Source organism: Pseudophryne corroboree, chromosome 4 (assembly GCF_028390025.1).
Source record: "Pseudophryne corroboree isolate aPseCor3 chromosome 4, aPseCor3.hap2, whole genome shotgun sequence".
NCBI classification, from domain to species: Eukaryota; Metazoa; Chordata; class Amphibia; order Anura; family Myobatrachidae; genus Pseudophryne; species Pseudophryne corroboree.
Window position 1 is genome coordinate 344,480,209 of NC_086447.1, and position 16,814 is coordinate 344,497,022.

The window sequence follows — 16,814 nt, forward strand, 5'->3', positions numbered from 1 at the left end:
CCACTTGCGAGTGAGCCCACTGCGTGCTGAAACTCTTGAGACGACCCCCCACCGCACCTCAGTCCGCTTGTACGGCCCCAGCGTCATGCTGAGGACTTGGCAGAAGCGGTGGAGGGCTTCTGTTCCTGGGAATGGGCTGCCTGCTGCAGTCTTCTTCCCTTTCCTCTATCCCATGGCAGATATGACTGGCCTTTTGACCGCTTGCCCTTATGGGGACGAAAGGACTGAGGCTGAAAAGACGTTGTCTTTTTCTCCTTTATACGGCAATACTTTCATGTGCCGTTTGGAATCTGCATCACCTGACCACTGTCGTGTCCATAAACAACTTCTGGCAGATATGGGCATCGCACTTACTCTTGATGCCAGAGTGCTCTATAGTCAATAAAATACTGTCCCTGTCAAGGGTATCAATATTTTCAGTCAGGGAATCCGACCAAGCCACCCCAGCGCTGCACATCCAGGCTGAGGCGATCGCTGGTCGCAGTATAACACCAGTATGTGTGTATATACTTTTTAGGATATTTTCCAGCCTCCTATCAGCTGGCTCCTTGAGGGCGGCCCTATCTGGAGACGGTACCGCCACTTGTTTTGATAAGCGTGTGAGCGCCTTATCCACCCTAAGGGGTGTTTCCCAACGCGCCCTAACTTCTGGCGGCAAAGGGTATAACGCCAATAATTTTCTATCGGGGGAAACCCACGCATCATCACACACTTCATTTAATTTATCTGATTCAGGAAAAACTACAGGTAGTTTTTTCACACTCCACAAAATACCCTTTTTTGTGGTACTTGTAGTATCAGAAATATGTAACACCTCCTTCATTGCCCTTAACAAGTAACGTGTGGCCCTAAAAGAAAAATACGTTTGTTTCTTCACAGTCGACACTGGAGTCAGTGTCCGTGTCTGAGGTAAAAAGACGTTTTAACGCCCCTGACGGTGTTTGAGACGCCTGGACAGGTACTAATTGGTTTGCCGGCCGTCTCATGTCGTCAACCGACCTTACAGCGTGTTGACATTATCACGTAATTCCTTAAATAAGCCATCCATTCCGGTGTCGACTCCCTAGAGAGTGACATCACCATTACAGGCAATTGCTCCGCCTCCTCACCAACATCGTCCTCATACATGTCGACACACACGTACCGACACACAGCACACACACAGGGAATGCTCTGATAGAGGACAGGACCCCACTAGCCCTTTGGAGAGACAGAGGGAGAGTTTGCCAGCACACACCAAAACGCTATAATTATACAGGGACAACCTTTATATAAGTGTTTTTCCCTTATAGCATCTTAATATATATAATCATATCGCCAAATAAGTGCCCCCCCTCTGTTTTAACCCTGTTTCTGTAGTGCAGTGCAGGGGAGAGCCTGGGAGCCTTCCCACCAGCATTTCTGTGAGGGAAAATGGCGCTGTGTGCTGAGGAGAATAGGCCCCGCCCCCTTTTCGGCGGGCTTCTTCTCCCGTTTTTCTGAGATCTGGCAGGGGTTAAATACATCCATATAGCCCCAGGGGCTATATGTGATGTATCTTTTAGCCAGTATAGGTATTTCATTGCTGCCCAGGGCGCCCCCCACAGCGCCCTGCACCCTCAGTGACCGCTGGTGTGAAGTGTGTGACAACAATGGCGCACAGCTGCAGTGCTGTGCGCTACCTCATGAAGACTGAAAAGTCTTCTGCCGCCGGTTTCTGGACCTCTTCACTTTTCGGCATCTGCAAGGGGGTCGGCGGCGCGGCTCCGGGACCGGACTCCATGGCTGGGCCTGTGTTCGATCCCTCTGGAGCTAATGGTGTCCAGTAGCCTAAGAAGCCAATCCATCCTGCACGCAGGTGAGTTCACTTCTTCTCCCCTAAGTCCCTCGTTGCAGTGAGCCTGTTGCCAGCAGGACTCACTGTAAAATAAAAAAACCTAAAAACTTTTTCTAAGCAGCTCTTTAGGAGAGCCACCTAGATTGCACCCTGCTCGGACGGGCACAAAAACCTAACTGAGGCTTGGAGGAGGGTCATAGGGGGAGGAGCCAGTGCACACCACCTGATCCTAAAGCTTTATTTTTGTGCCCTGTCTCCTGCGGAGCCGCTAATCCCCATGGTCCTGACGGAGTCCCCAGCATCCACTAGGACGTCAGAGAAAACAACTTAATGTTTTCTTTCTTTCTTTTTTGACAGCCAATTTTTACCCTCATACATTGGGAAGCATTTACTTAAAATAAAATTAAAACATTGAGGTATAAGTCTAAATCATCATTAAGCTGAAGACATCTTAAATATCCGTATCAGTTACAGTTTACACATAACATTCATCCCATAACAGTCACAGAGCAGTAGCATATAATAATATTTTAAGATAGAATTTACCTCCAATTGTTTCATCTGTCCCAAAGTGAGCCCTGTAGAACAGCACCAGTTCCAGCCAGTAGACGTGGTAGACCACGATGAAGCACACCACAAGAAACAGGGTTGCTCCCAGACCACATGCCAGCTCAGTAATGTATCTTGGTGTGCCAACTGCAGAAATTGTGCCATTGCCATGTTATTATGATGCACATGACAACACTAAAACTGCAAATCACATTCAAATTAACTGCAGTGAGTTCCCTACTGACTTCATACAGACAGATTTCATCAGTGAAGATGTAGATTTCTCTCTACAGTAAATGTCAATTCGGTATATGTATAATAGAGTAAAACAGCAACAAAAACATAATTGGATGCATTTTTGGCACATTTCATTTCACATACCTACAACTGGGAATAAGGAAAGATCTCATTTATAATTTAAAATTCATCATAACTGGCTGTCTAAAGGAATCCTAATAGACACATCTATACATTTAATTGTGACTTGTTGTAATCCTTGTTGATGTCAATTATTCAACAGCCAATGTAAAGAGGGAAAAAGGAATGATGAACCTTCTCATGGGAAAATGAACAGATAGGTCTGCAGCAAAGGGGTGTCAAGAGTTCACAAAGACATTTCCATTAAGACTGATAATGGTTAACTGGTTAAATAGTGGCAAGAGACCATGAACCCTAGAATAATGATCCATTTGCATCTCTGTAATTATAGTGACTTGGTGGTGACATGGAAATACACCCAAAACATGTAAAAATAAAGATCAAAAGTCGAGCAGCTGATTTAGAAGATATTTTTCTCTTTATATCGAAAATAAATATAGTAACACAGGAATATGACTTCATTTTTGTAATGAATGCAGGGATAATGTGATGGAAAAAGAGGAAGAATAATAGGATGGCGAGAGAGGGCTGCAGAGAGACAGGAAGAAAGCAGGAAAGAGGAGGAAAAATCAAAGCAATGACGAAGGTAACAGCTAGTATAGTATACTACTGGAGGGTTAATAACCAATACAGGCAACACAGGAAGGAGAGTAGGTGATGGGGAGCAGGTAGGGTTACCACCTCATCCATTTAATTCTGGACACATTAATTACAAATGTTCTGTGGCTGGCCACTTCAAGACTCCATTTCACCTGGTTTTAATCAACCACAGAACCTGTGTAATTAATATGTGTCCAGAATTAAAGGGATGAGGTGGTAACCCCTAGGAGCAGGGCATTCCAAGCTGTGGTTGCTGTAGGAAGTGGGGATAGCATATTCTGTTTTGCTGCACATGGTGGGGGCTTTGTAATGAAGGGGGAGGGGGGGGGGGGGGAGAAAGGTAGAGCAATCAGTTTGGGCTAATCTAGTAGGTAGAGGTACAGTAAACCAAGTCAGGCGTACAGCATCATGGGGCATACATAACATAAAATAAGCTAGTATACTATATGTAGCTCTAGTACTTCCAGTTCTATCAGGGCACATGGTGATATGAACAAGATGATCCACTCCCTGTTTTTGTACAATATACTGACATGTGGCCATGATGTTCTCATTATATCTATCTATAATATTCTACACATATATATATATATATATATATATATATATATGTACACACAATACTGTGCAAAAGTTTTAAGGGCCCTACACACTGGGCGATATTACTGAAAGATATGAACAATCTCGTTCATTAATGAACGAGATACCGTTCATATCTTTCAGTGTGGAGGCAGCAACGATCAACGATGCGCGGCCCCGCGCTCATTCATCGTTGGTGCCCCGTCGCTTGTGCATGCAGGCAAATATGGACGATATGGTCCATATTTGCATGCACTGCTATGGAAAATGTAGACTGGGGGAGTGAAGAAACTTCACTTCCCCAGACACCCCCCCCCCACCGACGTGTTTCCCGTCGGCCGTATACGCCGTCGGGCAGCTTGGCGGTGAATCTGCCAGTGTGTAGGGTGTGGAAAATGCTGCAAAGTAAGATTGCTTTCAAAAATAAAAAAGTGTTGATAAGTTTATTTTTTATCAATTAATTAAATGCAAAGTGAAAGAACAGAAGTGAAATTTACATCAATATTTGGTGTGACCACCCTTCGTCTTCAAACAGCACCAATTCTTCTAGTTATAGTATAAAAAAAAAAAATATATATATATACACACACATATATATACATATATATACATACATACATATATATATATATTTATTATATATATATATATATATATATATTATTGAGAATTTCCTCATGAAGGAGAAAACATCAGATTTACAGGGAAAACAAAAATAATCACAAAGTTATATTTGCTTTCTGGTCACCTTTCTCTTTGACATGTGCTTGCCTGGAGACTGCACCAAAGCGGTTTTTGGCAGAGCAGGTATAGTTGTGCTTGAGCTCATCTGGAGTGATGGTTTTTATTTGTAGATTCTCCGTTATGGTCTTGGCCCCACGTTTGGTATCAATGGGATTAATACTAGAAAAGAAATTGTAAAAACACAGTAACCACTTGTCGCTTTAATGTGCAATAATGTAGACAGTGAAGCACAAACTCAAATGTTTACACTTTAGCTTGCCAAAAAGTTCACACAAAGGTTAGGAGCAAAACCATATGTAAATGGTTGAAATGTCAGTATTTGTCCTCTGTCGCCATGGGAGGCGGTTGATATATAGATAGACGATAGACAGTCATTAGGTCGACACTATATGGTCGACAGTCAAAAGTGAAGCTGAAAAACGTTACCAAGAGACACACAAAGCATCGAGGGGAGTAATTGAGCGTGCCTTCAGTGTACTTAAAAGCCGATTTAGATGTTTAGACACTTCCGGTGGTGCTCTTTTGTACTCACCGGCGAAGGTTTGCGGCATGGTAAATGCATGTTGTATTTTACACAACATATGTGTCGCAAACCGTTTGCCGGTGACTCTTCGTCGCAGTGCTTTCCGACGCGGGAACCATTCTTCTGCTCCACCGGTGGGTATGGACGAAGGAGATGATTCTCGACGGACATTGATCCAAAGCTTTTTTTCCACTGCCTGTGAGTATACTTGTAATATTTGTATTATCGTGTAAACTGAGATTGTAATATTCTAAAAAAAAAGTTTATTTATGTATTTCAGAGTTTTACGTCCTGTTGACGCCCCTTCCCAGGAATGTTTTCGTCCTGTTGACGACCTGTTACCCCCTGTTTTTTCCTGTTGTTGGGTTGCCGCAAATATTGGACCCGTTTATCCCACTCTACCATGGGCGACCTACTTGTGATGTGGACCTGAACCTCCGCCATACAGCAGACAACCCCCCTCAGGTGAGATGTATTGCCCAAAACTCCCTCTTGACCAAGTAACCCCGGCATGTCCAAGTGCAGCCCTCCGGCATTTGCAAAACTGCACATCCAATCATGCCCTGACACAGCAATGCTTACGCTGAGTCAGGGAATGTTTGGATGCGTAGTTTACAAAGTCCGATGTAACCTGCTTGTTTCCAAGTCTTGCTTGTACCTTGTCTTTGGATGACACAAATACCTGGAACCTCATACTATTCTCTTCCAAGTTGCGTGGATGTGAAGGGATACGACAGTTCCCCTGATGTTCCATGGGCGACCTACTTGTGATGTGGGCCTGAACCTCCGCCATGTAGCAGACAACCCCCCTCAGGTGAGATGTATTGCCCAAAACTCCCTCTTGTCCAAGTAACCCCGGCAGGTACAAAGTGCAGCCCTCCGGCATTTGCAAAACTGCACATCCAATCATGCCCTGACACAGCAATGCTTATGCTGTGTCAGGGAATGTTTGGATGTGTAGTTTCTCAAGTGCCGGAGGGTTGCATTTGGGACAAAGACCGAGGTAACCTGCTTGTTTCCAAGTCTTGCTTGTACCTTGTCTTTTCCTAGAAGGGTGACACTATTACCAATACCTGGAACCTCATACTATTCTCTTCCACTGGTCTTGCGAAGTATCCTTCCCAAGTTGCGTGGATGTGAAGGGACACGACAGTTCCCCTGATGTACCATGGGTGACCTACTTGTGATGTGGACCTGAACCTCCGCCATGTAGCAGACAACCCCCCTCAGGTGAGATGTATTGCCCAAAACTCCCTCCTGACCAAGTAACCCCGGCATGTCCAAAGTGCAGCCCTCCGGCATTTGTAAAACTGCACATCCAATCATGCCCTGACACAGCAACGCTTACGCTGTGTCAGGGAATGTTTGGATGTGTAGTTTCTCAAGTGCCGGAGGGTTGCATTTGGGACAAAGGCCAATGTAACCAGCTTGTTTCCAAGTCTTGCTTGTACCTTGTCTTTGGATGACACAAATACCTGGAACCTCATACTATTCTCTTCCACAGGTCTTGCGGAGTATCCTTCCCGATTTGCAGGAAACAGCATGGATGTCAAGGGACACGACAGTTCCCCTGCTGTACCATGGGCGACCTAACACAATACCACTGCATCTCTGAAATGCCATATTTTACATTTTATTTACTAATAATTTAAAGAAAAACACACAAAACTTTTCATTTTAAAAATGTATTGAAGAAATATAATTGTATTTTATTTTGGATTGAAAAATAAAATGTAATAAAAAACAAAAAAGTAGTGTTTGTTCTTCTTTACATTCTTTTCTTGTGTAGATATCTGTGAAAAAAAAGAAATTCCATATTAAGTAAAGACACTAATGATGTCATGTTCATTCCTTTCCCAAGAACATTTGTGGAACCACACAGTCCAGCATGACCTATTGCTGGACTGTGTTGTTCCCCAGGGTCAGACGGTCCAAAGTGGCAGAGTCAAGACAGTGGTCAGCACTTTGACATGGCTGCACTTGTGGAACCACACAGTCCAGCATGACCCATTGCTGGACTGTGTTGTTCCCCAGGGTCAGACGGTCCAAAGTTTCTGGAATATATACTAGAATCATCGCTTCACTCACCTTGGTACGCACAACCCATCTACGCCATCAACCAATCCTATGAAGAAGCAAAAAACAAACACTAGTGAATAGTAAAATCACACTGCAGTGCAAGCCTAATTTACACCAAATCAAAAGTGATTTGTTTGGTATATAAAAAAAAAAAAAAAAGTGGTATCAGAATAGCTCTTTGGCCCATCATATATGTAACCACAAGGAGCTTTCATCAGTTACCACACGCGCCCACATACATGCCCGCGCATGTATGCCTAGACATAGCTCCTTGGTAGTATCCGGTCAGGGGTGTGGGAGCCCAACACAAAATTAAAACAATAGTAAGAAGAAAAAAAAACTAATGGGAGGGGGAGAAAGGGAAACATGAAAAACATAAATAGTAAAACAATACGACCGAGCTTATGGTGGTTGTTGGCCGTCCGGATCCTCCTCTTCCTCCTGATGTGGCGTCGATGCCCTTGGCGGATGTGGGGTGCGTTGAACTGGCCTCGGTGGCCGTGCTGGTGTAGAAGATGCGGCCGGTGGTGGAGGCATCTGGTAGGTGGGGTACATCCCTGTATATCCTTGGTACAGCTGTGACCGTCCTAACCAGGATCGTGGTGGAGCAAGGGCAGGAGGCGTCCGTGTGGCTTGTGGTGGCGGATGTGGTGGTTCACCAGCGTGTTGTTGAGCTGGCTCTGGGATCTTATCATAGATCATCTGTAGCGTTGTTGCGATGATCTGGTGGCTGGCTGCCGAATGTCGTTGTCTCTCCGACATGTTGTCAACGCTGTGTGCCAGGCATGATGCGTTATCCACCAGCCGGTTGATGGATGTGGCCAGAACGTGAAGGATGTCCATAGTCTCCCTGTGATCTTCTCGTCTAGTCTTTTGCGTTTCTGCCGTGCTGTCGGCAAGAGCCTTTTGCATGTCTACCAAATCGTTTGCCATCTTATCCATTGTCTTCTCAATGGCGTCCAGTCTGGTTCCAACGACATCCCGAAAACTATCCTGGCGGACATTCATCTCTGCTGCCAGGTTGTTTACCCTCTGAATATTTGAGGGATCCTGCCCTTGCTGTACGTCTGCCACCAATTGCATTTGTGAAGCTGAAAAGAAAATTAGAAATTAGTATACACAATCAAACATTTGTTTGAAGGTTCACAATTTGATAATTACTCACACAGGGATGTAGAAACAGCGGACTGGTGCACTTCCACCTCGTTGTCCGACTCATCCAGTCCAAGATCCGGCCTGTAGTAGGGACCAATCCCCGACGCTAATCCACTGCTGGTCTGTGGCACCTCTGTTTGCAAAAGAAGAAAAAAAAAAATTAATAAACTATACAAAAATGGTGACCCCCCCCCCCCCCAAAAAAAAAAAAATTAAACCATCTCCATCCTGTGGTGCCGCTGCTCCAGGAGCTTCACTTGTCCTCAATTCTGGAGACTTTTCAAGGGTATGGCTGGATACGTCTTCAAACCCAAGAAAAGTCTCGTCCGTTAACCCTGTTGACTCAAACAGTTCGGGTGATGGGTCCACAAGGGTAGTGTCTTGTTGAAGCTCTTCGGTCACAGTCCCAGAGCTCCTGGAGAGATGACGAGCTGGTGATGGCCTTTGCGCAGGAGATGTAGTTTGGCGCCAAGCTGGTGGTGTGGTCGCCGACGGTGTCTGGCGCGCAGGTGATGGTCTGCGCACTGACGATGTCTGGCGCGCAGGTGACTTTCTGCGCGCTGATGACGTCTGGCGCGCAGGTGACTTTCTGCGTGCTGATGATGTGTGGCGCGCAGGTGATGATCGGCACGCTGCTGATGCTTGCTGCGCAGGTGATGGTCCGCGCGCTGCTGCCGATGCCTGCTGCGCAGGTGATGGTCCGCGCGCTGGCGATGTCCTCTGGGCAGGCGTGTCTGGGGAAAAAGAACAAACACATTAGCAAATAAAATAAAATAAAAGATTTAGTACAGCTCATCTGAATGTATTTTTACCATCAGGCCTCCTTTTGGACTGCTTGTCTCCCGCCATCTTCCGTCTTCTGGGCGGTTCTTCCTCCTCGGGAAATCCAGCAGGACGGCTGGAGTCCACACCTTCGCGAACTCCTTGGACCATGACAGGGTTCATGCGCCTTTTAATAACGTTCTCCCAGGGTAGCCACTTCAGATTGAGAGCCGGACCACCTCCCGTAGCAGTCTCATGTCGGCGCTGAATCCCCATCTTCTTCTTGGTCTGTCTGCGGCAATCACTGTACCGCTTCATGCAGTTTCTGGTGCTCCGGCGGTTTCCAGATACTGCAGTGACTTGTCTCGCGATGGCATCCCAGATGTTTCGCTTGGTCTTAGCTGCTGTGGTCTGTGCCCTTAGTCCATACAGAACGTCGTAGGACCTGTCGACGCCATCCACTAGGGCACAGTTTTCCGTTTAAAAAATCTCAGCCAAACAAGCCAAAACCCCGTACAAGCATCCCTGCCCATGCTGGAGGTCAACCAGTGCTAAAGTAGGAGCAAAAAAACGTGTTTGGCAAACAAACGACAGCACATGTCGACCACATGGATGATACCAACACGCTCAAAGTCACCCCAAACAAGCCAAAAAGTACCTCCAGCATGTGCACGGATGCAACAGTGCTAAAATAGGAGCAAAAAAAACATGTTTTGGAAACAAACGACAGCACATGTCGACCACATGGATGATACCGACACGCTCAAAAGTCACCCCAAACAAGCCAAAAAGCATCCCTGCATATGCTGGAGGTACACCAGTGCTAAAGTAGGAGAAAAAAAAGTGTTTGGCAAACAAACGACAGCACATGTCGACCACATGGATGACACAGGCACGCTCAAAAGTCACCCCAAAAAAAGCCAAAAAGCATCCCTGCATATGCTGGAGGTGCACCAATGCAAATGCTTGACCCAAAAAACATTTTATGAAAAAAAAAAAACGTGAAAAACTACCCCCAAACACAAAACTCCAAATAAAACATGCAGCGATACAAGCAGGACCTGCAGCAATCCAAACAGGACCTATATACACATACCTGCACACATATACACACCCCAAACACCCCAAAGCAACGCCACATGTACACCTCATGGCACCCCCCCACCACCACCCAAACATTACATTCGGCTCTCATACCTCATCCAAAACAATAGCCAAGCACTCAGAACAACACCCATACACTACACAAACACATACATGCAACGCCAGACCACATGTGGTACTTACCTACAAATGTAGAAATCGCTCCAAAAACGACTCTCCTCCGGGGTAACAGGTATCCTGTCCGTCCTGGATTAAACCCTGCTGGGTGTCCAAACGATACCACAGCAAAAAACAACCAATTTGATAGCTCTGCACCTCCACACACCTCTCTGCAGGTTCACAAAATGGCTGCTGAGCACGCAGCAAACAAGCCCTATAAAGGGCTCCAAACGGCGGGAAGTCGAATCCAGGACGCCCACTACTCGACGATTGGTCCGTTATTCGACAAGGGGAGTGTCGAATGAGTTATGTATTGAATATGTCGAATTCATGGTCCCGGGTGGAGGGTTTCGGCTGTCGAGTAGTGTCGAATCCTAAAACGGTCGAAAAAAAGGCGCAATTCGTCCGCAATTGCATATACCCCATAGTCTTTTCAGATTAGTAAAACCACTGAAGAACACACAAGGCAAGCAAGCCAGCCCAACTATGAGACCAATTATTTTGTATTACTGTACCTTGTACTAACATTTACTCTGGGGTCAGTCATTTCTTTGGCATTCTTCCCATTCACTGTCCACCAAATATCATTATTGGAATTATTTACATATGGGAAAAAAACTTCACATGGGAGCAGCATGTCTTCCCCTAAACAAAATGTCAATAAGGTAATAATTAAAAATACACCCTATTTAAATACTTCTATTGTTATAATTTTTCATAAAAATGCCTTTTATAAACCCCACGTAATGAAATAGACTTTGTATGAATGTGTGTGGAATGGAGACACGAAAATCTTATTTAGATGTGGTCGATACTATTCGCAAAAATAGGATTGTGGTACTTACCAGATAAATCCTTTTCTTTGAATCCATAGGGGGCACTGGAGTACTCTTGGGATATGGACGGTTCCACTGGAACTAGGCACTGAACAGTTAAACTTTGACTATATCTCCCCTCCATATCCCAGAGTACCTCAGTGTTTTTTTACTGAGCCGAACTGGAGCTATAGAGGTTGACAATGGAGACATACATATAACAAAAAAAATGGACAACAATAAAGCTGACACAAACAAAAAATGACAACTAACAGTTGACACCAACCCGACATAATTTCTAATTTGAAACAGTCGGTAAGAGTGTGTTACCATAATATTCCCTGCACTTACCACAACCAGGTAACAACTGCTCTGGGTGGGCGTCCAGTGCCCCCTATGGATTCAAAGAAAAGGATTTATCTGGTAAGTACCAAAATCCTATTTTCTTTTTCATCCACTAGGGGTCACTGGAGTACTCTTGGGACGTACCAAAGTTTCCCCCGTGGACGGGAGAGCTATTTGGCACCTGTAACACTAAACGGCCAAAGCTAGATGCTGATGCCGCAAAAGTATCAAACTTATAAAAGCGCACAAACGTGTGCACTGACGACCATGTAGCCGCCCGGCAAAGCTGTGTCGTAGAAACTCCCCGACCAGCTGCCCATGAAGTTCCCACAGAACGTGTGGAATGAGCTGTTACCGAAGTAGGCGGCTGTAACCTAGCCTGAAGATAAGGCTGACGTATGGTCAGTTTTATCCATCTGGATAAGGTCTGCTTAGAGGCTGGCCAAGCCCTCTTGGCAGCATCATAGAGAACAAACAACGTATCCGCCTTACGAACCGTGGACGTTCGAGACACATAAACGCGTAAAGCGCGTACCACATCCAGAGTTTCAGAATGTCCTGATAACACAGGAACTACTATTGGTTGGTTGATGTGAAAAGATGACACTACCTTTGGTAAGAAAGCGGAATTCGTCCGAAGTTCCGCTCTGTCATCATGAAACACCAAATATGGCGGCTTGCATGACAAGGCACCCAAATCTGAAACCCGCCTTGCCGAAGCCAAGGCTAGAAGAAAAATTGTTTTCCAAGTGAGAAATTTAATATCCACTTGTTGTAAGGGTTCAAAATGAAAAGACTGTAAGAAATCTAAAACCAGATTCAAGTCCCATGGCGCTGTAGGTGGAATGAATGGAGGCTGTACTCTGAGGACACCCTGCATAAAGGTGTGTACTGATGGCAAAAGAGCCAATCGTCTTTGAAAGTAAATTGACAAAGCAGATATCTGCACTTTTAGTGTGGATAGACGTAGACCACCATCTAACCCCATCTGTAGAAATAACAAAAGACGGGATAACTTGAAAGAAGATGTCGGAAATTTGCGAGCTTCACACCAACCTATATAGGCACGCCAGATTCTGTAATAATGAGCTGCCGTAACCGGCTTTCTAGCTCATAACATGGTTGGAATGACCGATTCTGGAATGCCCTCTCAAGGGCGGTCTCAACAGCCACCCCGTCAAACGCAGCCGCGCTAAAATCGGGGTAAAGAAACGGACCCTGTTGTAACAGGTCCGGACGTAGTGGGAGCGGCCAAGGATCGTCTGCGAGTAATCCGCGAAGATCCGAGAACCAAGCTCTCCGTGGCCAATGAGGCGCCACTAGTATGACTGTGACGAACTCTCTTTTGATCCGTTTTAGCAATAGCGGGAGCAGCGGAAACGGTGGAAACAGATACACTAGACTGTATGGCCACCGGACTGTGAGAGCATCCACCGCCACTGCCTCTAGATCTCTCGTTCTGGATACATACTGGGGCATTTGATGATTGTGGCGAGATGCCATCAAGTCCACCTGCGGGTAACCCCACCTCTGGACCAGCATGAGAAATACTTCTGGATTTAATGCCCATTCTCCTGGATGAAAATCCAGACGATTGAGATAATCCGCCTCCCAGTTGTCCACTCCCGGAATGAACACTGCCGACAATATGACCTGGTGGTATTCTGCCCAATTGAGGATTCGAGCTACTTCCCGCATTGCCATGCGGCTTCTCGTTCAGCCTTGTTTGTTGATGTATGCGACCGCCGCATCATTGTCTGATTGCACCTGAACCGCCTGCAGAATGTGTACTGCCTGTCGCAATGCATTGTAAATTGCCCGGAGTTCCAGGACATTTATGGACAGCAATCTTTCGTGATCCGCCCAGAGACCCTGGAGCTGAAGATTCTGAACTACAGCTCCCCAACCTCTGAGACTTGCGTCTGCCGTGAGAATTATCCAATTCCAGGTGCCGCACTGTTTCCCTGCGGTTAGATTCTGTACCCTGAGCCACCAGAGTAGAGACACTCTGGTCCTTGGAGACAACCTTACCCTGTGGTGAATCTGTAAGTGTGAGCCCGACCACTGTGCGAGCACATCCAGTTGAAAAGGACGTGAGTGAAATCTCCCGAACTGAAGTGCTTCGAAAGCCGCCACCATTGTGCCTAAGAGGCGAATGCACAAATGAACCGAGACTGTGCGTGGCTTGAGCACTAATTGTACCAGATGACGAATGACCCGTACTTTCTGTTCGGGTAGGTAAATCCTTTGGTCTACCGTATCGAGAATCATACCTAGGAATTGAAGTCGTTGGGACGGAACTAGATGTGACTTCTTGAAGTTGACAATCCAACCGTGGTGAACCAGAACATTGTATGTCAGCAATGCCTGTTGAAGGAGTATTTGTTGAGACGGAGCTTTGATGAGCAGATCGTCCAAGTATGGAACTATTATCACTCCTAGAGATCTGAGATGAGCTATCAACACAGACATCACCTTGGTGAATACCCGAGGTGCTGACGAGAGGCCAAACGGTAGAGCCTGAAACTGATAATGGTTCTGTCGTATTGCAAACCGCAAAAACCTTTGATGAGGAGGCCAAATCGGAATGTGTAAGTACGCATCCTTGAGATCCAGCGCAATCAAACTCCTGTGGCTCTAGACCTGCAATTACTGATCGTAGAGATTCCATCTTGAATCTGTAGTAAGTGACATACTGGTTGAGGCCCTTTAAGTTCAATATTGGCCTGACCGAGCCATCCGGCTTCGGTACTACAAACAGACTGGAATAATAACCCTGACCCTGTTGGTGCACAGGGACCGGAACCAAAACTGCTGCGTCCAGCAAAGACTGAATGGCAGTCTGCAGAATCGCCCTCTTGTCGTCCGACCGAGGCAGTCCTGTCCTGAAAAACCGCATTGGCGGGAGACAGTCGAACTCTATTTTGTAACCTGTTAAAACTAGATTGCGGATCCACCCATCTGTGGACGTCTGAAGCCACGCCAACTGGAATGACTGAAGACGTGCTCCTACAATAGGAGATCCGAGATGGGCTGGGAGCCCGTCATGCCACTGGCTTACCGGTGACTTTAGTATCCTGATGAGTGGTATTGGCTCGTTGGAAACTACATCCCTGACCTCGTCTACCTGGTGTGGCCGTTCCCCTGCCACGCCCGCGAAAGGACTGAGGTGTAAAAGATTTGAACGCCGGTTCAGAATATCTTTTTCTAGGCACTGTTGGAGGAAATGGTAAGAAAACCGACTTTCCTCCCGTGGCCTCAGAAATCCATTTGTCCAATCCAGGACCGAATAACCTCTCGCCCTCATAAGGTAATGCTTCTATTCCTTTTTTGACCTCTGCCTCAACTCACCAAGAGCGTAGCCAGAGCGCACGTCGTGCTGTGACTAGTGATGAAGAAAGGCGAGAAGTAAGCTGACAGACGTCAGTAGAAGCTGTACATAAATAGTCAGCCGCTTCCCAGATTTGATCAGCAAGAAGTATAAGATGATCATCAGTTAAGACAGATCTGAGTTCTGTTATCCATACCATTAGTGCTTTAGTTACCCAAATGCCACTCAACCCAGGTCTAAGCAGCACTCCTGCCGCTGTATACATGGACTTCAGCATAACCTCTATTTTACGGTCCGAAGGGTCCTTGAGTGTAGTTGCAGCTGGTACTGGTATGGTTAATTTCTTTGTAAGTTTAGACACAGATGAATCCACCAACGGCGGATTCTCCCATGTAGCTGTCATAGACTCTGGAAACGGATAGCTAGACCTAACTCTGTAAGGTACAGAAAACCGTTTATCCGGATTCTTCCTTGTTTCTAGTAACATTTTATTAAGAGATTCTGACACAGGAAAACAAACTGGAGTTCTCTGTCGTTTAGTAAAAACGACCTCATCATTTGTCAGAGGCTCCTCAGTTTCTGTAAAATTCAGAGACTGACGCACTGCTCTGATGAGATTATCAATACCTGGCCTGTCAAAATCGTCACCCTCTGACTGCTGGTCTACTTCGCCCTCCTCACCTATATCTTGTAAAGTGAGGTCTGGCGAAGAATCATCAGATATTAACATAGCAGCCGGTAGCTTATAGGAAAAATGAAACTTATCCCCTTTAGTCAAAGAAGATCTGGACCTTTGGTAAGGCTGAGACCCCTCAGGAAGTTCTAGCGGTCTCACCCTAGATTCAGATCTTGCCGCCTCTCGCTCCTGCCGAGAGGCGGCCAACTCTGATTGCAATCCAGCTAAAACATCTGCTAATATAGCCCATGGCGGGTCCGGGGTTGAAATGGGATTTGAAACCGAAGCAGGAATTGTATTTGTTTCAGAATTTACAACACATACTTTACATGTGGTAAATCCATCAGGTAATACACCCTTACAGACATCGCAGTAAACCTGCTTCTTGGACTTTGCTGGTGTCTTACTCATTATGTCAAAAAAAAAAAAACAATACAAATACAAAGAACCTGTGCGACTCAGTAAATAGCACTAAGGTGTCTCTATATCTCTGTGCCAGTAATATGTCTGATCCCAAAATCCCCCTAACACCGCAGCGCCTTCAATGGTGGAGAGATGTATACAGGAAATTCTGAAAAGAAACAGGAAAAACAGGAAGCATGGTTTATATATGTCCCCATGCTCACAGAATATCACAAAGTGCAAACATTAATCTATGTAGCAGATTATACTTAAATGCATATATGCCATTCCTGTTACTTAACTATACAGCGCTGCTGGCTCTGTGTTAGGTCATACATACTTTCAAAGAAGTGTGCCTCCCCCTCTCCCCCGTGCTCCGTGTACCGCTACTCTGTACACGGAGACCGGCCTTGTGCGCCCTCCGGAAGTGCATCGGAGCAGACGATATGCCGCGTGGAGCGGCTTCCAAAGACCAGCGTGGCCCAGCGCAGCGGAAGAGACATTAACACAGTGGCGCTGGAAGCGGCGGCGGGCGGCTGCAGGCAGCGGCGCGGCACAAATACACACACAGTAATCCCACACAGCGGGGTGGCAGCATGAGCTGACCGCCCCAAACAACATACCTGGACCCTGTGGTGAGGGCAATGACGGGGCTTCTCTGTAAGCACTGTCAGCCTTTTACTGCAGGTGTCCTGCACGTGGAAGTGAGGGAGCTCTTTTTAGAGAGGTCCGACACCCACAGCTGCAACAGCAGCTTTCACTATCCCAAACCCTCGCCTTCTTGGAAGGGGGAAAGG

At 46.1% G+C, this 16,814-nt stretch overlaps 1 protein-coding gene across 7 annotated transcripts in view; it reads right to left on the bottom strand.

Moving 5' to 3' along the window:
- IL1RAP (interleukin 1 receptor accessory protein) overlaps positions 1-16,814 on the bottom strand; it is a 624,106-nt gene that overhangs the window by 185,997 nt on the left and 421,295 nt on the right. For all 7 annotated transcript variants that reach the window (XM_063916460.1, XM_063916458.1, XM_063916455.1 and 4 more), the window contains 3 exons: positions 10,964-11,093; positions 4,671-4,825; positions 2,363-2,512 (listed from right to left, as the gene is read on the bottom strand). In XM_063916460.1, coding sequence (XP_063772530.1) covers positions 2,363-2,512; positions 4,671-4,825; positions 10,964-11,093 — 435 coding nt within the window. The remainder of the gene's footprint in view (positions 1-2,362; positions 2,513-4,670; positions 4,826-10,963; positions 11,094-16,814) is intronic.